Here is a 15,786-nt window from a genome sequence, read left to right on the forward strand (position 1 = left end):
GAGTGACCTTGTGGCGAGGCCTGCTTAAAATTAACTTTTTACTGAAGTTGGTGGAACTTCAGAATTAACTTAGGCTCCTCAAGCCCAGATGCCGAGCCCAAGCGCCAGGCTCCGCGCACACAAGAACAAGTCAGGCCGCCGCCGCGCGCCCGCGACTTCCGGCGGGAGGGCCTTGGCCCCGCCCACTCCGCACGCGCCGTCTGCGCCTGCGCGGAGGCCGCCGGCGTCCGGAGGAACGAACCAACCCCGGGGAACGGGGGGGGGCGGGGAGTGCGCGAGGCCGCCGGCGTCCGGAGGAACGTACCAATCCCGGGGGACGGGGGGGGGCGTGCGCGAGGCCGCCGGCGTCCGGAGGAGCGTACCAACCCCGGGGGACGGGGGGGGGGCGTGCGCGAGGCCGCCGGCGTCCGGAGGAGCGTACCAACCCCGGGGGACGGGGGGGGGCGTGCGCGAGGCCGCCGGCGTCCGGAGGAACGTACCAACCCCGGGGGACGGGGGGGGGCGTGCGCGAGGCCGCCGGCGTCCGGAGGAGCGTACCAACCCCGGGGGACGGGGGGGGGCGTGCGCGAGGCCGCCGGCGTCCGGAGGAACGTACCAACGCCGGGGAACGGGGGGGGCGTGCGCGAGGCCGCCGGCGTCCGGAGGAGCGTACCAACCCGCGGAGACCCGCGCCACGGACGGCGCGCCTCAGCGGCCCCCGCTGCCCGCCGGTCGGCGCGTCCTGAGGGGCCCGGGCGGCCGCGGCGGGCGGTGAGCGCGGGGCGCGCGCGGCGGGCTGCGGGACGCCGGGCGTTGCTCGCTCGGGCCCGCCGGGTTTCGTGCGCGGCTCGGCGGGTGCTCGGCTCACCACGCGGCCTCAGGTAAGCCAGGCGTTGCGCTGCTCGCCGGCCGGCCGGAGCCCCTGGGAGGCGGAGTGCCCCGGGCCGGCCCGCGTCCTCCCTCCCCGCGCGCCGGGAGCTCGGAGTGAGCCGGTACCGACGCGGCCCGACGCGGCCCCGGGGGCGCTGCCGTCGGCGCTCGGCGGAGGCCCGGGGCGCGCGGGCGCGGCCGTCCAGGGCCGAGCCGGGACCGGAGCTCGCGGCGCGGGGCCGGGGCGCCGCTTCGTCCCCGCCAAGAGCCGGGATTGGGCCGGCAGCCCGCGGTGAGGGGCGCGTCGACCGAGCGGGGCCGGGCCCGGCGGGAGCACCGGGGAGGACGGCCGCGTTCCTGCCGAGCGTGCGCGGGGACTGCCTGCCTCAGTGTCCTCTCCAGCCCAGGGGAAGGAGGTGCCTGCTTTCAAGCCCATCCTCCTCCGTGAGAAAGAAAAAATAAAACAAAGCCGGCGCCTGTGGCCCCGCCTGTGCATCTAGACACCCACGAGTGAGACCCGAGGATCACGGCTCCAGGCCAGCGGGCAGGAAGGTCTGTGAGTTATCCTCAACGAATGAGCAAAAAAAATAAATAAAAGCCCCAAGAGTGGGGCCGAGGGGTAGAGTGCCTGCCCAGCATGCAGGAAGCCCTGGTTCCAGTCCTGGGTATCCTGTACACAGAACAGGCCAGAAGGTGGTGCTGTGGCTCCAGTGGTAGAGCGCTAGCCTGGAGAGGAAAAAATAAATAAGAAGCTTGAGGGGGCCAGAAGCATAGTCTAGTGGTGCTCACCCAGCAGGCACGAAGCCCTGGTTCAAGTCCTTGGTGCCACATCCACAGAAAAAGCCTGAAGTGGCGCTGTGACTCAAGAGGCAGAGCCCTAGCCTTGAGCAAAAAGTGTCAGTGCACAGGCCCTGAGTTCATGCCCTAGGACTGGCGCCAAAAAAAAGAAAGAAAAATGTAAGGTTTCTTCCCCAGTGTCCCCAGACTTTTGCCTCACCTACCTCTCTTCCTGTGGCACACACCTGATCGGTTTAGAGACGCGTCCAAGCTTTTCTTCCCCTCTCTCCACCAGAGACTGTCATCAGAAGAATCATATCACATTTTCAGAGGACAAGGGACTGAATCGAACTTGTACAGACTTTTTTTCCTTGTTATTATTTTCTCAGCACTGTAATGTAATAATTCACAAACATTTACATGTACTAAATAATACAGAAATATAGATATTAGATATTACACTCATGACCTAACTGGTTTATACAGAAGGGACTTGCACATCTATAGTTTCGGTGTCTAGAGGAATTTTCAATCCCTCCCTCACTTGTCACTATACTGCCCAGCTGCCATCATCTGAAGTCACCACTATCTTTGTTGACCAGTCTTCTGAAAATTCTCTTCCCTTGGTTTCTTTAGCCTTGGCTTCCCAAGGAAAATTAGTTTCTTCTTTAGTTTTTCTGTGTTTCTTCCCTTTGCTTCTATGTCACCTTTGACCTTTGCTTATCATCTGTTCTCTCATATTCGCAAGCATTTCCTGTGTAGCTGTCCTCTACTTCTGGTGCCTCTGTTTATTTTCTGTAGAAACATGCTTGAAGACTTGTTCCTTAAGAACCTCAAGATCAGTATGGCCAGATAGACCTCTGAGGTATAATAGGATCACTAGGGAATTGCATTCTACCCTTCTTCCACATTCCAATTAACTATATTGTATCCCTGGTTGGCTTTTCAGTGGCCTCTGCCACCATCTTGGTCTGCTCCAGTCCTCCTTTACCTCCTGCTTCCTTCCAAGTGATTCTTCTAGCCACTTTCTCTGGAGTTGCTTTCCAGTCTGCTGCTCATATGACCACTGCAGGCTCCTCACCAAGGCTCCTTGGCCTAGAAAGACTTACATACTAGCTTGTGCTTGCACTCCTGTGTTACCTGTGGTGATATGTTACATCAGAATACTTGTTGGTGATTTTCTTTTTTGGATATCCTTGTTAGATTCATCTCGATTTGAGGTTGTCCTGATGTGCTCCACTGGAGCAAGATCTACCCAACGGGGCTGTCAAGAAGTATCCTGAGGCAAGGTAGACAACTCCTTAAGTCAAGTGAGGCCTCCTATGGGAAGCCTTTCTGTGCTTATTCCTCAATTCCAAGTTGTTGTTTTTTTCTCCTTTGTGCAGAAGATTGAGCCCATAGTCTTGGCTCGCTAGGCAAAAAGTACCAGCCAGACAGACAGTTGTCTCCTAAATTTGTAGAGCACTGGACTTGAGAAGATGTTTTATGAATCCGTATTAAACAACTGAAGGCATCTGGAGTGTCTGCAGAATTTAGAGCCCTGTTGGGGTTAGGTAATTGAGAAACACCACAGGATTGGTGCCTAAGGTAAGCGGGTATATCTTCAGATAAAGGTTCTGGGGTATGCTCAGGCTGAAGCTCCCACAGACAGGTTTTTCCCTTTTCTGCATTACTGTTTATGCCATGTTCTGTACCATGGTCAGTCTTTAATTTCTTGTCCTGTGTCTTCATTGTTAGTGATACAGCCTGGAGTACCTGGAGGCCTCTGCTCCTGGAAGCTTGGACTGAAAGTTGGCTTGCAGTTGCTTCAGTCTTGAAATAAGAGCTGAGGTAAGTTTCCGCCAGGTCTAACATCTGGGAGCAGTTCTCTTTTTAAGTCTTACATCTGATTCTGCTTTCTCCAGTTCTTCTTCTGTGTCACCTCATGTGACAACATGTCATTCATTTGATGTCTTGGTGGCTGAGTGAGTTCTGAGCTATTAGATTCCAAACTGCTACCTCTTAACCCTGAGATTCTTGTGATTGGGAAGAGCTTCTTCCCAGCAGTCTCAGAGCCACCTCAGTTAGCTTAGTTAGTTAGAAGCAACACTGTCATCTTAGGATCTTTAATGTTTATGTGGCTCAGGTTGTAGAGTGCCAACCATGTATAAGTAAGCTGAACAAGAGCACAGGCCTTGAGTTTGAGCTACAGGAGTGTGGCCTAGTGGTAGAGTGCTCACCTAGCATGCATGAAGATCTGAGTTCGATTCCTCAGTACCATGTACATAGAAAAAGCAAACCAAGAAAGTATGACCTAGGGCTGAGGGAAGGAATGTTCAAAAGCAGGAAAGCAACCTGGAGTTTCTAAGGATGTTGAAGAGAAGCCCATTTGAATTAGTGGCAAGGAGGGCATTATAGGCCTGTATAAGAGTCACAGAAGAATAAGGGTTCCCCCCGCCCCCGCCTCCGTTTTCTCAGTCCTAGGATTTGAACTGGGTGCCTTGGCACTGTCCTTGGACACTTCTTGCTCAAGGCTAGCACTCTGCCACTTGAGCCAAGGTGCTACTTCCAGATTTTTCTATATATGTGGTACTGAGGAATCGAACCAGGGCTTCATGCATGCTAGGAAAGCACTCTACCACTAGACCACATTCCTGGTCCAAGTAAGATTTCGTTGTTGTTGTTTTGTTCTGGTACTAGAGCTTGAACTTAGGGCCTGGGCACTGTCCCTTAGCTTTTTGTCCTCAGGGCTAGCTAGCATTTTACCACTTTTGCCACAGCTCTACTTCAGCTTTTGGTGATTAGTAGAAATAAGAGTGATTTTTTTTTTCTGCCCAAGTTGACTTTGAGCTGTGATCTTCAGATCCGAGCCTTCTGATTGGTTAAGATTGCAGGTATGAGCTACCAAGGCCTAGCCAAGGAGTGAGTTGAGAAGGGAATAAGAGTGAAGGCTGTGACAGAGGAAGGAACATAAAAGAGACTTGAAGTTATGGGTGTTGGGGAGCTGTCCCAAAACAAGGTTGTTCACAGGAGACTGGCTTTTATCCAGAGCATTTCAGAAGGGATGAGCAAAACTTCTGTTTTAGTATAGCACAGGCTGCTTTATTTACCAATACCAAGCCATGTGTATGATGCCTTCCTGGTGCCCAGGATGTGGAGACTGGGAACACTTCCCTGTCCTGGCCAGCACCCACACCAGAAAAGCTGACTGCTCCCCCAGAAACTTCTGAGGCTTCTCACATTAGGAGGGCTACCTCCTGAATGGGGGTCCTTTGTGCTCTCAGCCTGGCTGCTTATTGTGAGCGAGTGAACACAGGGCATTGGCCTCTTTTATGTCCATGAGACATAGGAAAAATCGAGTGCCTCTTATATTCTCTGACACTGAAAGAAGGTCAGAAATCACACAGTATAGTGAAGAACGACCCAGAAACCACTAGTGTGTAGAAGTGTGACTGAGGGCTGTAAGGACGCTGGAGGATTTGGGGGCCTGGGGACTTTTTTCCTGAGGCTGATCTCTCAACACCTTGTTCCACCTTAGGGTTTCTCCCCCTGTTCTCCTGACCGGCCTTTCCCCTTAGGGTTCCAGAGTAAGTGACTTTTAAGCCACTCTTTTTATCTTGCCTTTGCAGCCCAGGTCCATCTTCTCATTTCCCCAGGTTTCCAAGCATGTTGGGAATGGAAAAAGTCAAAAAGACTCCCAAGAAACAGCCACCCTCAGAATCAATTGGGCAAGAGCTCTGTATGCATGCCAGCTCCCCTGGGACTAGACCCAAGAGCCCAGATACCACCCCAGCTTGTCCCTATTCTGACAGCAACACCAAAGCTACCAACACTCTTTGTCGGCTTGGTCAGGCAGCTGGGGAGGGTCTGCCAGACATTGGGGTCAAGCTTGAGTTTGTGGACCTAGAGGAAAAGGCTGATGTTTGCCACAGGAAGAAAATTAGACCCTTTGGCTCTCAAAAGAAGCATGAAAAGGACTTAACCCTGCAGAGAAGCAACCCCTACCCCCTACCTAGGGAGACATTTGTCTCTTTGCCTGACCTGAACCAAATTTCCTTGGAGAAACAGGCAAAAAGTGCCCTTGACTCACCTGCCCAAAGTAGGAAAAGAAAATCCCACTCTCTGAACAGGCCTGATTTTTACCTTGTCACCTCCCATGCAAAGTGTCCAAACAACCCTGGGCAGAGTAAGCTGAAAGGAGACTCTGGGACCCATGGCCACAAACAGGTGCCTAGGCAGGAACACCCTGTTCAGCCTGCGAGGGGAACAGCATCCAGGCTCAAGGCATGTAGATGGAGAGAAGGAGAGAAGGCAGGAAAGATCACTATTGGCTGTGTCCCTGCATCAGCTCAGGGCCAGCCCGTTCCCCAGGCTCCCCAGGTGGTTGGAAGGGACAGATTGGACAGATTAGAGGTGAGCCAATCCAGGGAGCAAGAGGAGATGAGGCAAGCTGACACCCTCAGGAACCATCTAGTCTCAAACCTACAGCACCTCAAGAAGTTGAAGAAAAAGCACTTGCTTCCTAGCAGGAGGGAGAAGGTAGGGTCCCAGCTGAGCCACCAGGAGTCTGCCCGCTTGGAGAAGCACGTCAGAGCTGTAAAATCAGGGGGCCAGGGCTTAGATTCTACCCCACACTCCTTAGGCCCTCTGCACACCCTGGATTCCAAACCCAACCTGGACATCAGACAGTTCTTCATCGTTGATCTGAAGAAAGCCTGCCGTATCCTCTGCATCCTGTGTCACACTGGCGTTAGACAGGGCAAAACCACGGGGTGGTCCCGAGTCTCAGGCCTTGTCCACCACTTGGCCAGTAAGCATGGACTGGAGTGGGAAAGGAAGCAAGGCACATGGGCAAGAGGGGCAGAGCAGGCACAGCTGATGCCCACTGGGACCTCCCTGTTTGCAAAGAAGCATGTAGACATTGCCTCTTCCGAGGACAGTAACAAGGAAGCCCCTCAGAGTGATCCTGAGCAGCTGTTCTCACTCTCAGCCCTGCCATCCCTCCCTGCTTCCTTTGAAGCAGTCAGAGACAGCCAGGGTGGCTCCCATGCTGCCAGTCAGCCCTGCACACCAGCCTGGAACCACAGTATCACGGAGCTGCTCTGTAGCTTAGCCCTGCCGCTCTCCTTTGTTTCCTCCCAGCCCTTCAAGAGGTTCCTGGCACAGGTGGACCCTTGCTACCGCCTCCCTTCTCCAGGCTTTTTCTCCGACAAGGCCTTACCTCTGCTTCATGAAGCCATGGGAGAGCAGGTGCTTCAGGAGATGCAGTGGGCTGAAGGTGGCCATGTCCACTTCTCCTTCTTCATGTCAGCCCAGGATTCAGCGGTCACCTATGTGGCCATCTCTGCCCACTGGGTGTCGACCTGGTCACCCGGCAGACCCGTAACATCAGAGGGCATGAGGAAGCAAGCTGTGCTGTGGGTCCGAGGCCTGCCTGCGGAGCGAGTGAGCGAGGACCAACAGCGGGAGCTGCTGGAGCAGATCAGCCTGTGGCTTGACAGAGGCTCCCTGAAGGCTGGTTTTCTGGTGGCTGGTGGCTGGCCCAGCCTGGAGCAGATGGTGAGGACTGAGGGCTATATCCACATACCTTGTTTCGCCCACTGCCTTGACTCCCTGGTGAACAGCTTTCTGGGTCACCATAATAGTATCCAGATCATCCTGAGCACAGCGAGGGCCATCTTCAGCCATTTCCAAGGCTCCCCAGAGGCTCGGCATCTCCTTGGCCAGATCCAGGCGCAGCTTGGCCTCCCATCGCAGCTGCCTTTTGAGGAGCTCTCAGACCACTGGGTCTCCGCATACCACTTGATGGAATGGATCACAGAGCAGAAGCAGGCCCTGCAGGCATATGCAGAGAAGCAGCAGTCAGGCAAAGCCAGCACCCCCCTGTCTACTATGTTTTGGAGCCTGACAGACAGCCTTGTTAAACTCCTGCAGCCCTTCCAGATGGTGTTACGTGAGGCCAGCACAGCACAGGCTTCCTTAAGCCAGGTGCTGCCCCAGCTGCGCTATCTCCACATCTTCCTGGAACAGGTTCACAGACACTTCACAGAGCAGAGTGGCGGGGAGGTGGCTGTGGCCTTGAGACTAGCGGAGGGCCTGTCCCTGCAACTCTCCACAGACTGTCAGCTCAACGAGCTCTTCCATCGTGAGGAGTTTGTGCTGGCCACCTTGTTGGATCCCCGCTTCAAGGGCAAGGTGGAGGCCATTCTACCCATGGGGGCTGACATCGACCACTGGAAGCAAGTCCTGGTGTACAAGGTGAAGGAGATTATGGTATCTGAAGGCGGGCAAGCCTTCAGCAGACTGAAAAGTCCCAGGGGTGTGAGCAGGATATCCAGGAGCCTTGGGGCAAAAGGGAGAGGCCAAAGAGAGCCCGTGCAGGGAGTTGGTGATTCAAGCTCTTTCCTACTGGTGCAGCGGGAGAAGAATCTGCTGGAGCGGCTGGAAAGTGTGGGGTTGTTAGCTTCTGAAAGGAACGGGGCCTCCCTCTCCACTGAGAACCACCTGGCTAGTGTCATCGTCAGAAAGTACCTGCGGGAGAACGAAACCATCGGGGCCCAGGAGGACCCGCTGGCTTACTGGGAAAAGAAGCGTGAGACCTGGCCAGCCCTGGCCCACCTGGCTACCATCTACCTGTCCTGCCCACCCACTGGGACCTTCTCTAAAAGGGTTCTGGCCTCCCTGAACAGCCCCACAATCACAGAATCAAACCCTCCTCTCAAGGTAGAGACTGTTGAGCACCTCCTCTTTCTGAAGACCAACTTGGAGAGCTTCCCCCACTACACTCCACCACCCCTCACCTCCAGTCCTGGCCTTCCTGAGAGGGAGCAGACCCTGTAGCCTATCAGCATGACCTCCTGGGCACTCAGACATGCACGTAAATACCTCAGAGTTTGCAGGAGCACCCAGTCTGCTGCCCTCAGAATCTGAGGAGCAGAGGGCTGTGTCCTCATTAGTTGGCCCCCAGTTCAGTGAGAGTGATTCTTGATAGATTACTGCACTCATTTTTGAATTGAAGTCATTTTCCATTCCCTCCCATAGATATAATTGTATCTATCAGCATGCAGTGGGTTCCAGCATGTAGTTTTATATGCCACAGTGCTATGTTGGAATATTATAGGCATTCAGGGCCTTGAATACTGCTTTCTTGTGTGGACATACATGGCAAAATGTAGCCAGGAAGAGAGAAGGCAGGCTGTTGAAGGGGTGTTAACTTTGCCCTCAAGGGCATACATGAAAGTCTGTAGAAATCCTGAGTCTGGTAGCATCTCAGGGGGGATGTGTGCACACAAGGTCTGGGAATCCTAGTGTGGCCAGGAGCAACCCGGATGAATGACACTGCCTAGTGAGCCCAAAAAGCTAAAATGCCACACTTATCACTAGGTCTATTACATGTACCCCCTACCCCCCCACACACATACCTTCCCACCTCTACCCCTTCTTGGCTAGCCCAGAATTTCCTGTAGGACTGTTTAAGACCTGAATCTGAATGCTGGGATCCGGGATGGAGTGGGGTTGGACGGGAGGGAAAGCAGGGCCCAGGGTGTTGGGAATAGCCCAATGCCTGATCCCTGAGCACAGTGGCAGCTACAGTCTGGGAGGTACAAAGTGCATGCTCGAAGCCTAACAAGCCATCCTCTCCCTGAAGTGGCAGCCTTGGAGGTCCACTGTTGGAGATAGAGGCCTATGAAATTGGGAAATTAATGAAAATACAAGGAAGGACAAAGCTGATCCCGTCACTCGGACAATCTGTCAGTGCTTTGATGTTAGTCCTTTCTCAAGATCCTACCCTGTGAATTATTTAGTGGCCAGACTTTTCTAGATGAACAATAAACAGTGGCAGTTTGTAAACAACAGTTTGTGAATGTGTTCCATGATGAGAGTGGTGTGATTTGAACGCTGCTCAGTGCTTGGTGTTCCCTGCTTCACTAGGATAAGGAAGTAGATGGAGGTGGGGTGGGAAGAGGAGATGCTTCCAAGCTCCCCATAGAAGGTAAGGTTTATCAGGGAAGGGGGCTGCATCTGAACCTCCTGCTGCAGTCCTCAACTCCCTTCTAGAACCCTGAGCCAAGAAGGGGGCAGAGAGTTTTGTGGATTTGACATCCCTTAAGTTGCCTTGAGATCAGGGTTTTTTTTTGGGGGGGGGGGGTCGGGGAGGGTAGGTCATGGGGCTTGAACTCTGGGCCTGGGTGCTGTCCCTGAGCCATTCAGCTCAAAGCTGCTGCCCTACCCCTTGAGCCACAGCACCACTTCCAGTTTTCTGGTGGTTTATTGGAGATAAAAAGAGTTTCACGGTTTTTGTGCTCAGGCTGGCTTTGAACCACGATCCTCAGATCTCAGCCTCCTGAGTAGCTAGGATTACAGGCATGCCATCGCACCCAGCAGTAGCTAAGTTTAGTCACCAGGGTTCCCTCTCTGTCTCCTTTCTTGTGTCCTCCCAGGCTTACTTGGGCAGCCGCAGGAGTCCAGCCCTTGACTTCTGTACCACATTCATGATGAGACTCTTGCTGGTGGATCCTGCTGGTGAAAGGCCTGCAGGTAGTTCAAGAGGCCTTATTATCCTGCCCTACTCCAGTGGCCACCTCTTGCTGACAGTGTCTGGGTCTCTTGAGACTAGAGATCTTGCCTCCTAATTCTAATGTGACACAGCTCTGCCCAATGCTGTGGAACTAGATGCTTGTACCTTCACTCCCTCCCCCCAGCCCCACAGTGCTAAGAATTAAACTCGTGTTTGTGAATGCTCGGCAGGTGCTGTGCCACTATGCTACATCCTCATCCCCTATCCTTGGGGTCTCATGCCTTGTTCTATCATATCACGTCTGCCAGTGGGCTTCTCACCTAGCTAGAGCCCTCATTCTGGCCTCCTGTGCCACTCTGTGCTCCATTGGATTAGGTCCGAGGCTCTTAGTCCCTGCAGTTCTGATTGGGTTCACAGTGGCTTCATCCCCCTGCTCACTCTAGCAGGTCATGCTTGCATCGAGGATATCCGTGCAACTCAGTAGGTGCTGCCAATCCCTTTGAAAGATAGGAGGTGTAAGTAAAATAATGCATTGGAGTGTGGCAGGCTAGGAGAGCCAGAGAGGGATGGACAGGACAAGGACGGCATGTATAGGGAGTGTATAGTGAGCTCCATCTCTAGCCTGGTCAACTCCTTGCCAGGTGGGTAGAACAGGCTGATGGACTGCACTGGGCCCACTGTCCTTAGTGGTGGAGTAAAAAATGATCTGGACCAATACTCCGAAGCCACGGCCCTGAGGATCTCTGCAGGGATTCCCCGTCCACCTGGCCAAAGTCTGCAGGTTTGGGAAGCTGCACTTAGAGCAGAGGTCTGCTCTTGTTTTCCTCTCTGCTTGAACCTTGACCCACGCTGTGTGGACAGCATCACCGGTGCCCCTCCCCCTGTGTCCCAGCAGACACTGCTCAGGAGCCTCCTGCAGCCATTGGTGCCCTTCCATGTCCGGGATCGCATCAGTGTCCCCTGCCTCCCACACAGCTGCCTTGACTCTCCTGCTTGGCCTCGGGAGAGTGATGTCATAGTTGCAGTCAGCAGTGTGCTGTCTGGTACAGCACAATCACTTCTGTCCTCCTGCTGTCTGCCCAGCTCCTGCTACAGCCAAAGCTCTGAGTGGGGTAGCCAGGGGTGGGCCTGGGTGGAATGGGAACTGGCTGTATCCCTGAAAATAATGAGATTTCTGCCCGTGGTCCAGATGGGACAAGTGGACAGAACTGCTTATGAAGGACCTAAATCTCATGTTCATGTGATCTCTTCTCCTAGTCTGCTGTCAGAATAAGGAGGCTCAGGCCTTGTCTGGCTGTGATGGTTGCCTCAGGACAAAGTGGGTCCTATTGCACGAGACACAAGAAATACCCTGGGAGGCCTTCCTGACTGTTTGTCTCTCCTTAGGGTCCCTGAGCCTCAGGACAGGGCATCAGAAACAGGCCTCCCAGGCCTGGGCTGAGGAGTTGAAGGAGGAGCAGCCATCTGAGCACTAGTGGTCCCCAGGTTCCTGTGGTGGCACTGCCAGGCCCCTGGACACCTATCAACCTCCTTATCATGGAGCCTCCTGGTGAGAAACCAGGAGAGGCCGAGGGGCTGCGCGTCACACCCCAGCTGCTGAAGTCACGCACGGGCGAGTTTGCTTTGGAGTCCATTCTGTTGCTGAAGCTACGAGACTTAGGGCTGGTGGACCTGGGCTGCCTGGGGGAGTGCCTGGCCCTGGAGTGGCTGGACTTATCGGGCAATGCCCTCTCTCAGCTGGGTCCTCTGGCCTCCTTGCACCAGCTGGCCGTGCTCAATGTCTCCAACAACCGGCTGACGGGGCTGGAGCCACTTGCCGCCTGCGAAAACCTGCAGAGTCTCAATGTAGCAGGCAACCTGCTGGCCACACCAGGACAGCTGCAGTGTCTGGCCGGGCTCCAGGGCCTCCAGCACCTGAGGCTCCAGGACCCATTGACACGACTCAGCAACCCGCTGTGTACCAGCCCCTCCTACTATTCTGTGGTTCGAGAGATGCTACCTGGCCTGAAGGCTATAGATGGGGAACGCGTGAGCGGGCGTGGCAGTGAGTTTTACCAGCTGTGCCGAGACCTGGACAGCTCCCTGTGCCCCAGCTCCAGCCCAGGCCCCAGATCCTTGGAGGCTCAGCCCTGGGTGGAACCTGGGTACTGGGAGAGCTGGCCCACCCGGAGCAGCTCCATCCTGGAGGAGGCCTGCCGGCAGTTCCAGGACACACTGCACGAGTGCCTCGAGCTGGACCGCCAGGCCGGTGATTGCCTCGCTCGAGCCCAACAGACCCTCAGCCCTGCAGGCACCACCTCTTCCTTTGTCTTCTGAGTACGCACCAGGCCCAGGGAAGTCTGGCACTTACCTGCCTCTGCACTCGTCTTCATGATCTTCTCTAGTGCCAGGCCAGCCCTGTGCACTCGACTGTCTATCCCTGTCCTAAGCACAGCCCCTTTGTCCTTGAGGGGGCCTCAAGAACACTGCCCCCCCCATGTACATAGAGATGCACCTGAACCTGTATTCACAGCTACCCGGTGGCTCTTATTAAATGGCTTTGTGTGTATCTGCATTGCTGCCTGTCACTCAAGTCAACCCAGAGGCTCTATTCACCCCATTGCTGCTTCTGGGGGTCCAACAGGAAGGGGCTTGCATGCCACCCTCATCCCTACCCCCTCACACCACCCTCTCCCTTTCAGCTGGCCTTGAGTAGGCTGAGCTACAGAAAGAAGAACAACACAACGGAGGTAGGTAAGTGCCGACAGCAGGTTTATTAGACGAGAATAAGCTGGCACCTTCAGTCTGGGAGGGCAGGGCCTTCCATCCAGTCCAGCATGCAGCTGTCCTCAGTGGGGTACAATTCTAGTGGAGAAGAGAGAACCAGATTTGCATGGGAGAGATTGTTCTGGTCCAGTCGTAGCTTTTGCCCACTCTTGATCCACCCTTCCCTGCCTCCCACAGCCAGCAAAAGTCCAGCTTCCCAGGGGCTGCCCTGCCCCAGGCCACCTACCAATTTGGGGCTCATTTGGAAGGCCCAGACTTTAGGAAGGCAAATTGTCCAGGGAGGTACATGCTGTAGGAGTCCTCACCAGCCCGTTCCACCTTGTTGCAGTGGTGCCTCTGGGTCTCCTGTCAGCATCAACAGCTCTTGGCAGTGCCCAGAGCGGGGGCTCACCTCTGTATCTTCTACCAAATGCTCTGGGTCACATCCAGAGTGCTCCTTCGTGCCTCATCTTCACCTTCTCCCCCTCCCACCGAGCTTCCTCTGCCTCTCCTGCAGACTCATCTTCTATCTATCCCTCTAGGGTCCTCCCCAACCTTTCTGCCCCTTCTGACCTGATGCCCTTGCGACTGAATAGGGCAGTGGACCATCCGTCCCAGAACGTGATGCTCAGGACCCAGTTTGATGCAGGCCAGGCATTTGCGCTTCCTCTGGACATGGCAGTGTGGCAGGAGAGAGCAGAGGAAAGGGGTGAGGGAGGTGTGCTGGCTGTTGGGGGGCTGGGCAAGTGTTCATATAGGCCAGCTGGCTTCAGGCACATCCCACCTTAGGGCTGGGCCACTTTCAAAGTCAAATGGGGATTGTTTCCAGACTAGAACTGCTGTGTGTGTGTGTGTGTGTGCGCGTGTGCGCACGTGCGTGTGTGTAGCTCTTGCTGGCATTGAATTGGTGATCTTCCTCAGAACTGCTGTGTGTGTAGCTCTTGCTGGCATTGGTGATCTTCCTCAGTCTCCCAGTTGTTGGGATTATAGGTATGAACTGCCATACTAACTAAAACTCATGAAACTGGTGGTCACAGAACAGAAACTGGAACCCAAGGGGTTTCATCCCTAACCTGGGGCTCAACCCTCCCCAGAGCAGCAGCTTTACTCTAAATGAATCAGCCATGGCCTGGTGGGGATTCAGGGTGAACCCCATACCAGGAACTTCTTTCATGAGTGACCGGTGGCCTAGGAGAGGAGCTCAGACAGGGAAGGACGCACTGAAGACAACATGCCTCCCTGCATGCAGCCCGAGCACCTTCTCATGGGGAGGACCCAGTCCTCAGGGCTGCTCCGGCCCACGCCCCCTCCTCACCCCCTTGGGCAGGACTTTGCAGTGGGACTCCTTCCAGTCCTTCTTGCGACAGTTTGTCTGCTGGATGTTAAATTCCATTTTCACGAAGGTGCCCGCAGGGAAGGGCTGTGGACAGACAGGCAGAAAGGCCAGTAGCCAGGCTGGATGCGACATTCCTAGCTGTCATCCCTCTCCCCGCTCCACCCTCCCCCGACTTTGAAACAGCCCAGCCCTGGAGGTGGCCAGCTGAGGCCCCGCCCTCCTCGTGCCGCTCACCATGTCCATGACGCTGTTTATGCTGGTCTTCTGAAAGGCCCACTGTACAAGGGGGTGCTTGTGGAATTCCTCCATGGCCACCTGCAGGCTCTTATGCTGTGTCTCCGAAAGCTGCATCTCAGAGAGCTGGGCCTGTCCTGTGCCCAGCCACAGGACCAGTGGGATCAGCAGCTGCCACATGGTTTTGCCTGTCACTCTGTCCTGCAGAGAGCGTGTGTTGTCCTCAGCTACCTGGGCCACCCCCATCCCAGCATGGCTTCTGGGGACCATGCCCACAGTGCTTTGGCATAGGTGGAGAAACAAGGAAAATGGCCCTGCTGAGAACAGCCCTGGGTGTCCTCCTGGCCCCTTCCAGCCTGCCCAGGGCTGTTCACTGAGACAGGCAGGGTTTTAGGTGAACTCCCTGCCCATAGCCCAGAAAGCAGTCCTGTTGTCTGTGGCTGCCCTTCAGCCTCTTTTTCTGGCCCAGTCTTTCCCAGCCCCCCCCTTCCCTGTCCCTGCCAAATCCCTCCTTGCCTCCAACCCCCATCCCTAGTCTGGAATCTCCCAGCTCCCAGATTCCCCTCCCTCATCTCAGACTCTGCCAAAAGTCAGGGAGAGGCTGGATGGGAGCACCAAGGGAGACAGTGTAGAAGCTGAGTATTTTTGGAGAGTGTAAACAAGTGTGAGAGTCCTGGGCTGGTGGGAATTACCCAGTGGCCCTCCCCCACGGGCCGGGCCAGGCATTAGCTCAGCTCTATCTCCAGAAATGGAGGGGTCTCTGCCAGCTTTGGGCAGATCCTCCCTCCATTGCCTCTTCTGGAGTCTCCTCCCCTCCTACCCCTGTTAGCCCTGTCCCTTGATTCAGGGACAGAGACCCCTGCCTGCACAGGTAGTCTAGGGGTCAGGGAGCCCCAAGTACAAAACTGAAACCACCAAGTCCTCATGTGGCCTTCGGGCCAGCTCCCGGCCCCCTCCACTGTCTAGCCCCCACCCGGTGATGCTCCCCCCTCACACTCACCTCCTCTGTGCCTCAGGATTCTCCTCCAACCTGCTGCTCTCCAAACCTTGTTGAGGCTGTCCGCCTTTTCCCGGCACCTCATAACCCCACAGTCCCAAACCCCACCTCCCCAAGCCCCACCTCCTGGGTTCCCTCCAGGCATTTGAGCTCCTCCCCACTCAGGACTGGGCCAAGCCATGTCCTCCTACAACTTCCTTCTGGATCCTACCCACCTCCCACTGCCCAGCCCGGACCTGGACCCTGACGGTGACGGTGACCGTGACCCTGGCCCTGACTGGTGCAGGCTGATCACCCTGACCGTAGGTCTAGCTTCCCTCTGACTGACAACTCAAGTATTCCTATCTCAGC

At 55.2% G+C, this 15,786-nt stretch overlaps 3 protein-coding genes across 5 annotated transcripts; 2 read left to right on the plus strand and 1 right to left on the minus strand.

The window, feature by feature from the left end:
* The first annotated feature begins 1,175 nt into the window (after positions 1–1,175).
* Positions 1,176–12,677, plus strand: Lrrc61 (leucine rich repeat containing 61). Its single transcript, XM_090333483.1, has 5 exons — positions 1,176–1,401; positions 2,830–2,915; positions 3,012–3,213; positions 3,364–3,456; positions 11,510–12,677. Exon 5 carries the CDS (start codon positions 11,660–11,662, stop codon positions 12,437–12,439), a length of 780 nt encoding a protein of 259 aa, XP_090189609.1. The 5' UTR covers positions 1,176–1,401; positions 2,830–2,915; positions 3,012–3,213; positions 3,364–3,456; positions 11,510–11,659; the 3' UTR covers positions 12,440–12,677.
* Positions 6,909–9,461, plus strand: LOC150063783 (zinc finger BED domain-containing protein 6-like). Its single transcript, XM_090333482.1, has one exon. The coding sequence runs from the start codon at positions 6,910–6,912 to the stop codon at positions 8,443–8,445; it is 1,536 nt and encodes a 511-aa protein (XP_090189608.1). The 5' UTR covers position 6,909; the 3' UTR covers positions 8,446–9,461.
* A 180-nt stretch (positions 12,678–12,857) lies between the features above and the next one.
* On the minus strand, positions 12,858–15,534 carry Rarres2 (retinoic acid receptor responder 2). 3 transcript variants are annotated; one of them, XM_090333485.1, is made up of 6 exons: positions 15,439–15,534; positions 14,439–14,575; positions 14,184–14,288; positions 13,442–13,537; positions 13,116–13,234; positions 12,858–12,967 (listed from the first exon to the last, which is right to left on the minus strand). In XM_090333485.1, exons 1-5 carry the CDS (start codon positions 15,518–15,520, stop codon positions 13,127–13,129), a joined length of 528 nt encoding a protein of 175 aa, XP_090189611.1. In that variant the 5' UTR covers positions 15,521–15,534; the 3' UTR covers positions 12,858–12,967; positions 13,116–13,126. The 3 variants fall into 3 exon arrangements, with proteins under 3 accessions (XP_090189611.1, XP_090189612.1, XP_090189613.1); XM_090333486.1 differs by having other exon boundaries at positions 14,439–14,639; positions 15,439–15,527; XM_090333487.1 differs by lacking the exon at positions 14,184–14,288.
* Between the last annotated feature and the right edge of the window lie 252 nt (positions 15,535–15,786).

This window comes from Megascapheus bottae, chromosome 5 (assembly GCF_031878675.1).
Source record: "Megascapheus bottae isolate mThoBot1 chromosome 5, mThoBot2.hap1, whole genome shotgun sequence".
Taxonomy (NCBI): Eukaryota; Metazoa; Chordata; class Mammalia; order Rodentia; family Geomyidae; genus Megascapheus; species Megascapheus bottae.

Excerpts from the sequence above, each read along its gene's own strand:
- Lrrc61 (XM_090333483.1), top strand. The coding sequence starts at position 11,660 with ATGGAGCCTCCTGGTGAGAAACCAGGAGAGGCCGAGGGGCTGCGCGTC.
- Rarres2 (XM_090333485.1), bottom strand. The coding sequence starts at position 15,520 with ATGAGGTGCCGGGAAAAGGCGGACAGCCTCAACAAGGTTTGGAGAGCA. Across the intron at positions 14,576-15,438 it reads AATCCTGAGGCACAGAGGAG|GACAGGCCCAGCTCTCTGAG; the intron begins GTGAGTGTGAGG and ends GGCTGGGCACAG. Across the intron at positions 13,538-14,183 it reads GCAAAGTCCTGCCCAAGGGG|AGGAAGCGCAAATGCCTGGC; the intron begins GTGAGGAGGGGG and ends TGCCATGTCCAG.
- LOC150063783 (XM_090333482.1), top strand. The coding sequence starts at position 6,910 with ATGTCAGCCCAGGATTCAGCGGTCACCTATGTGGCCATCTCTGCCCAC.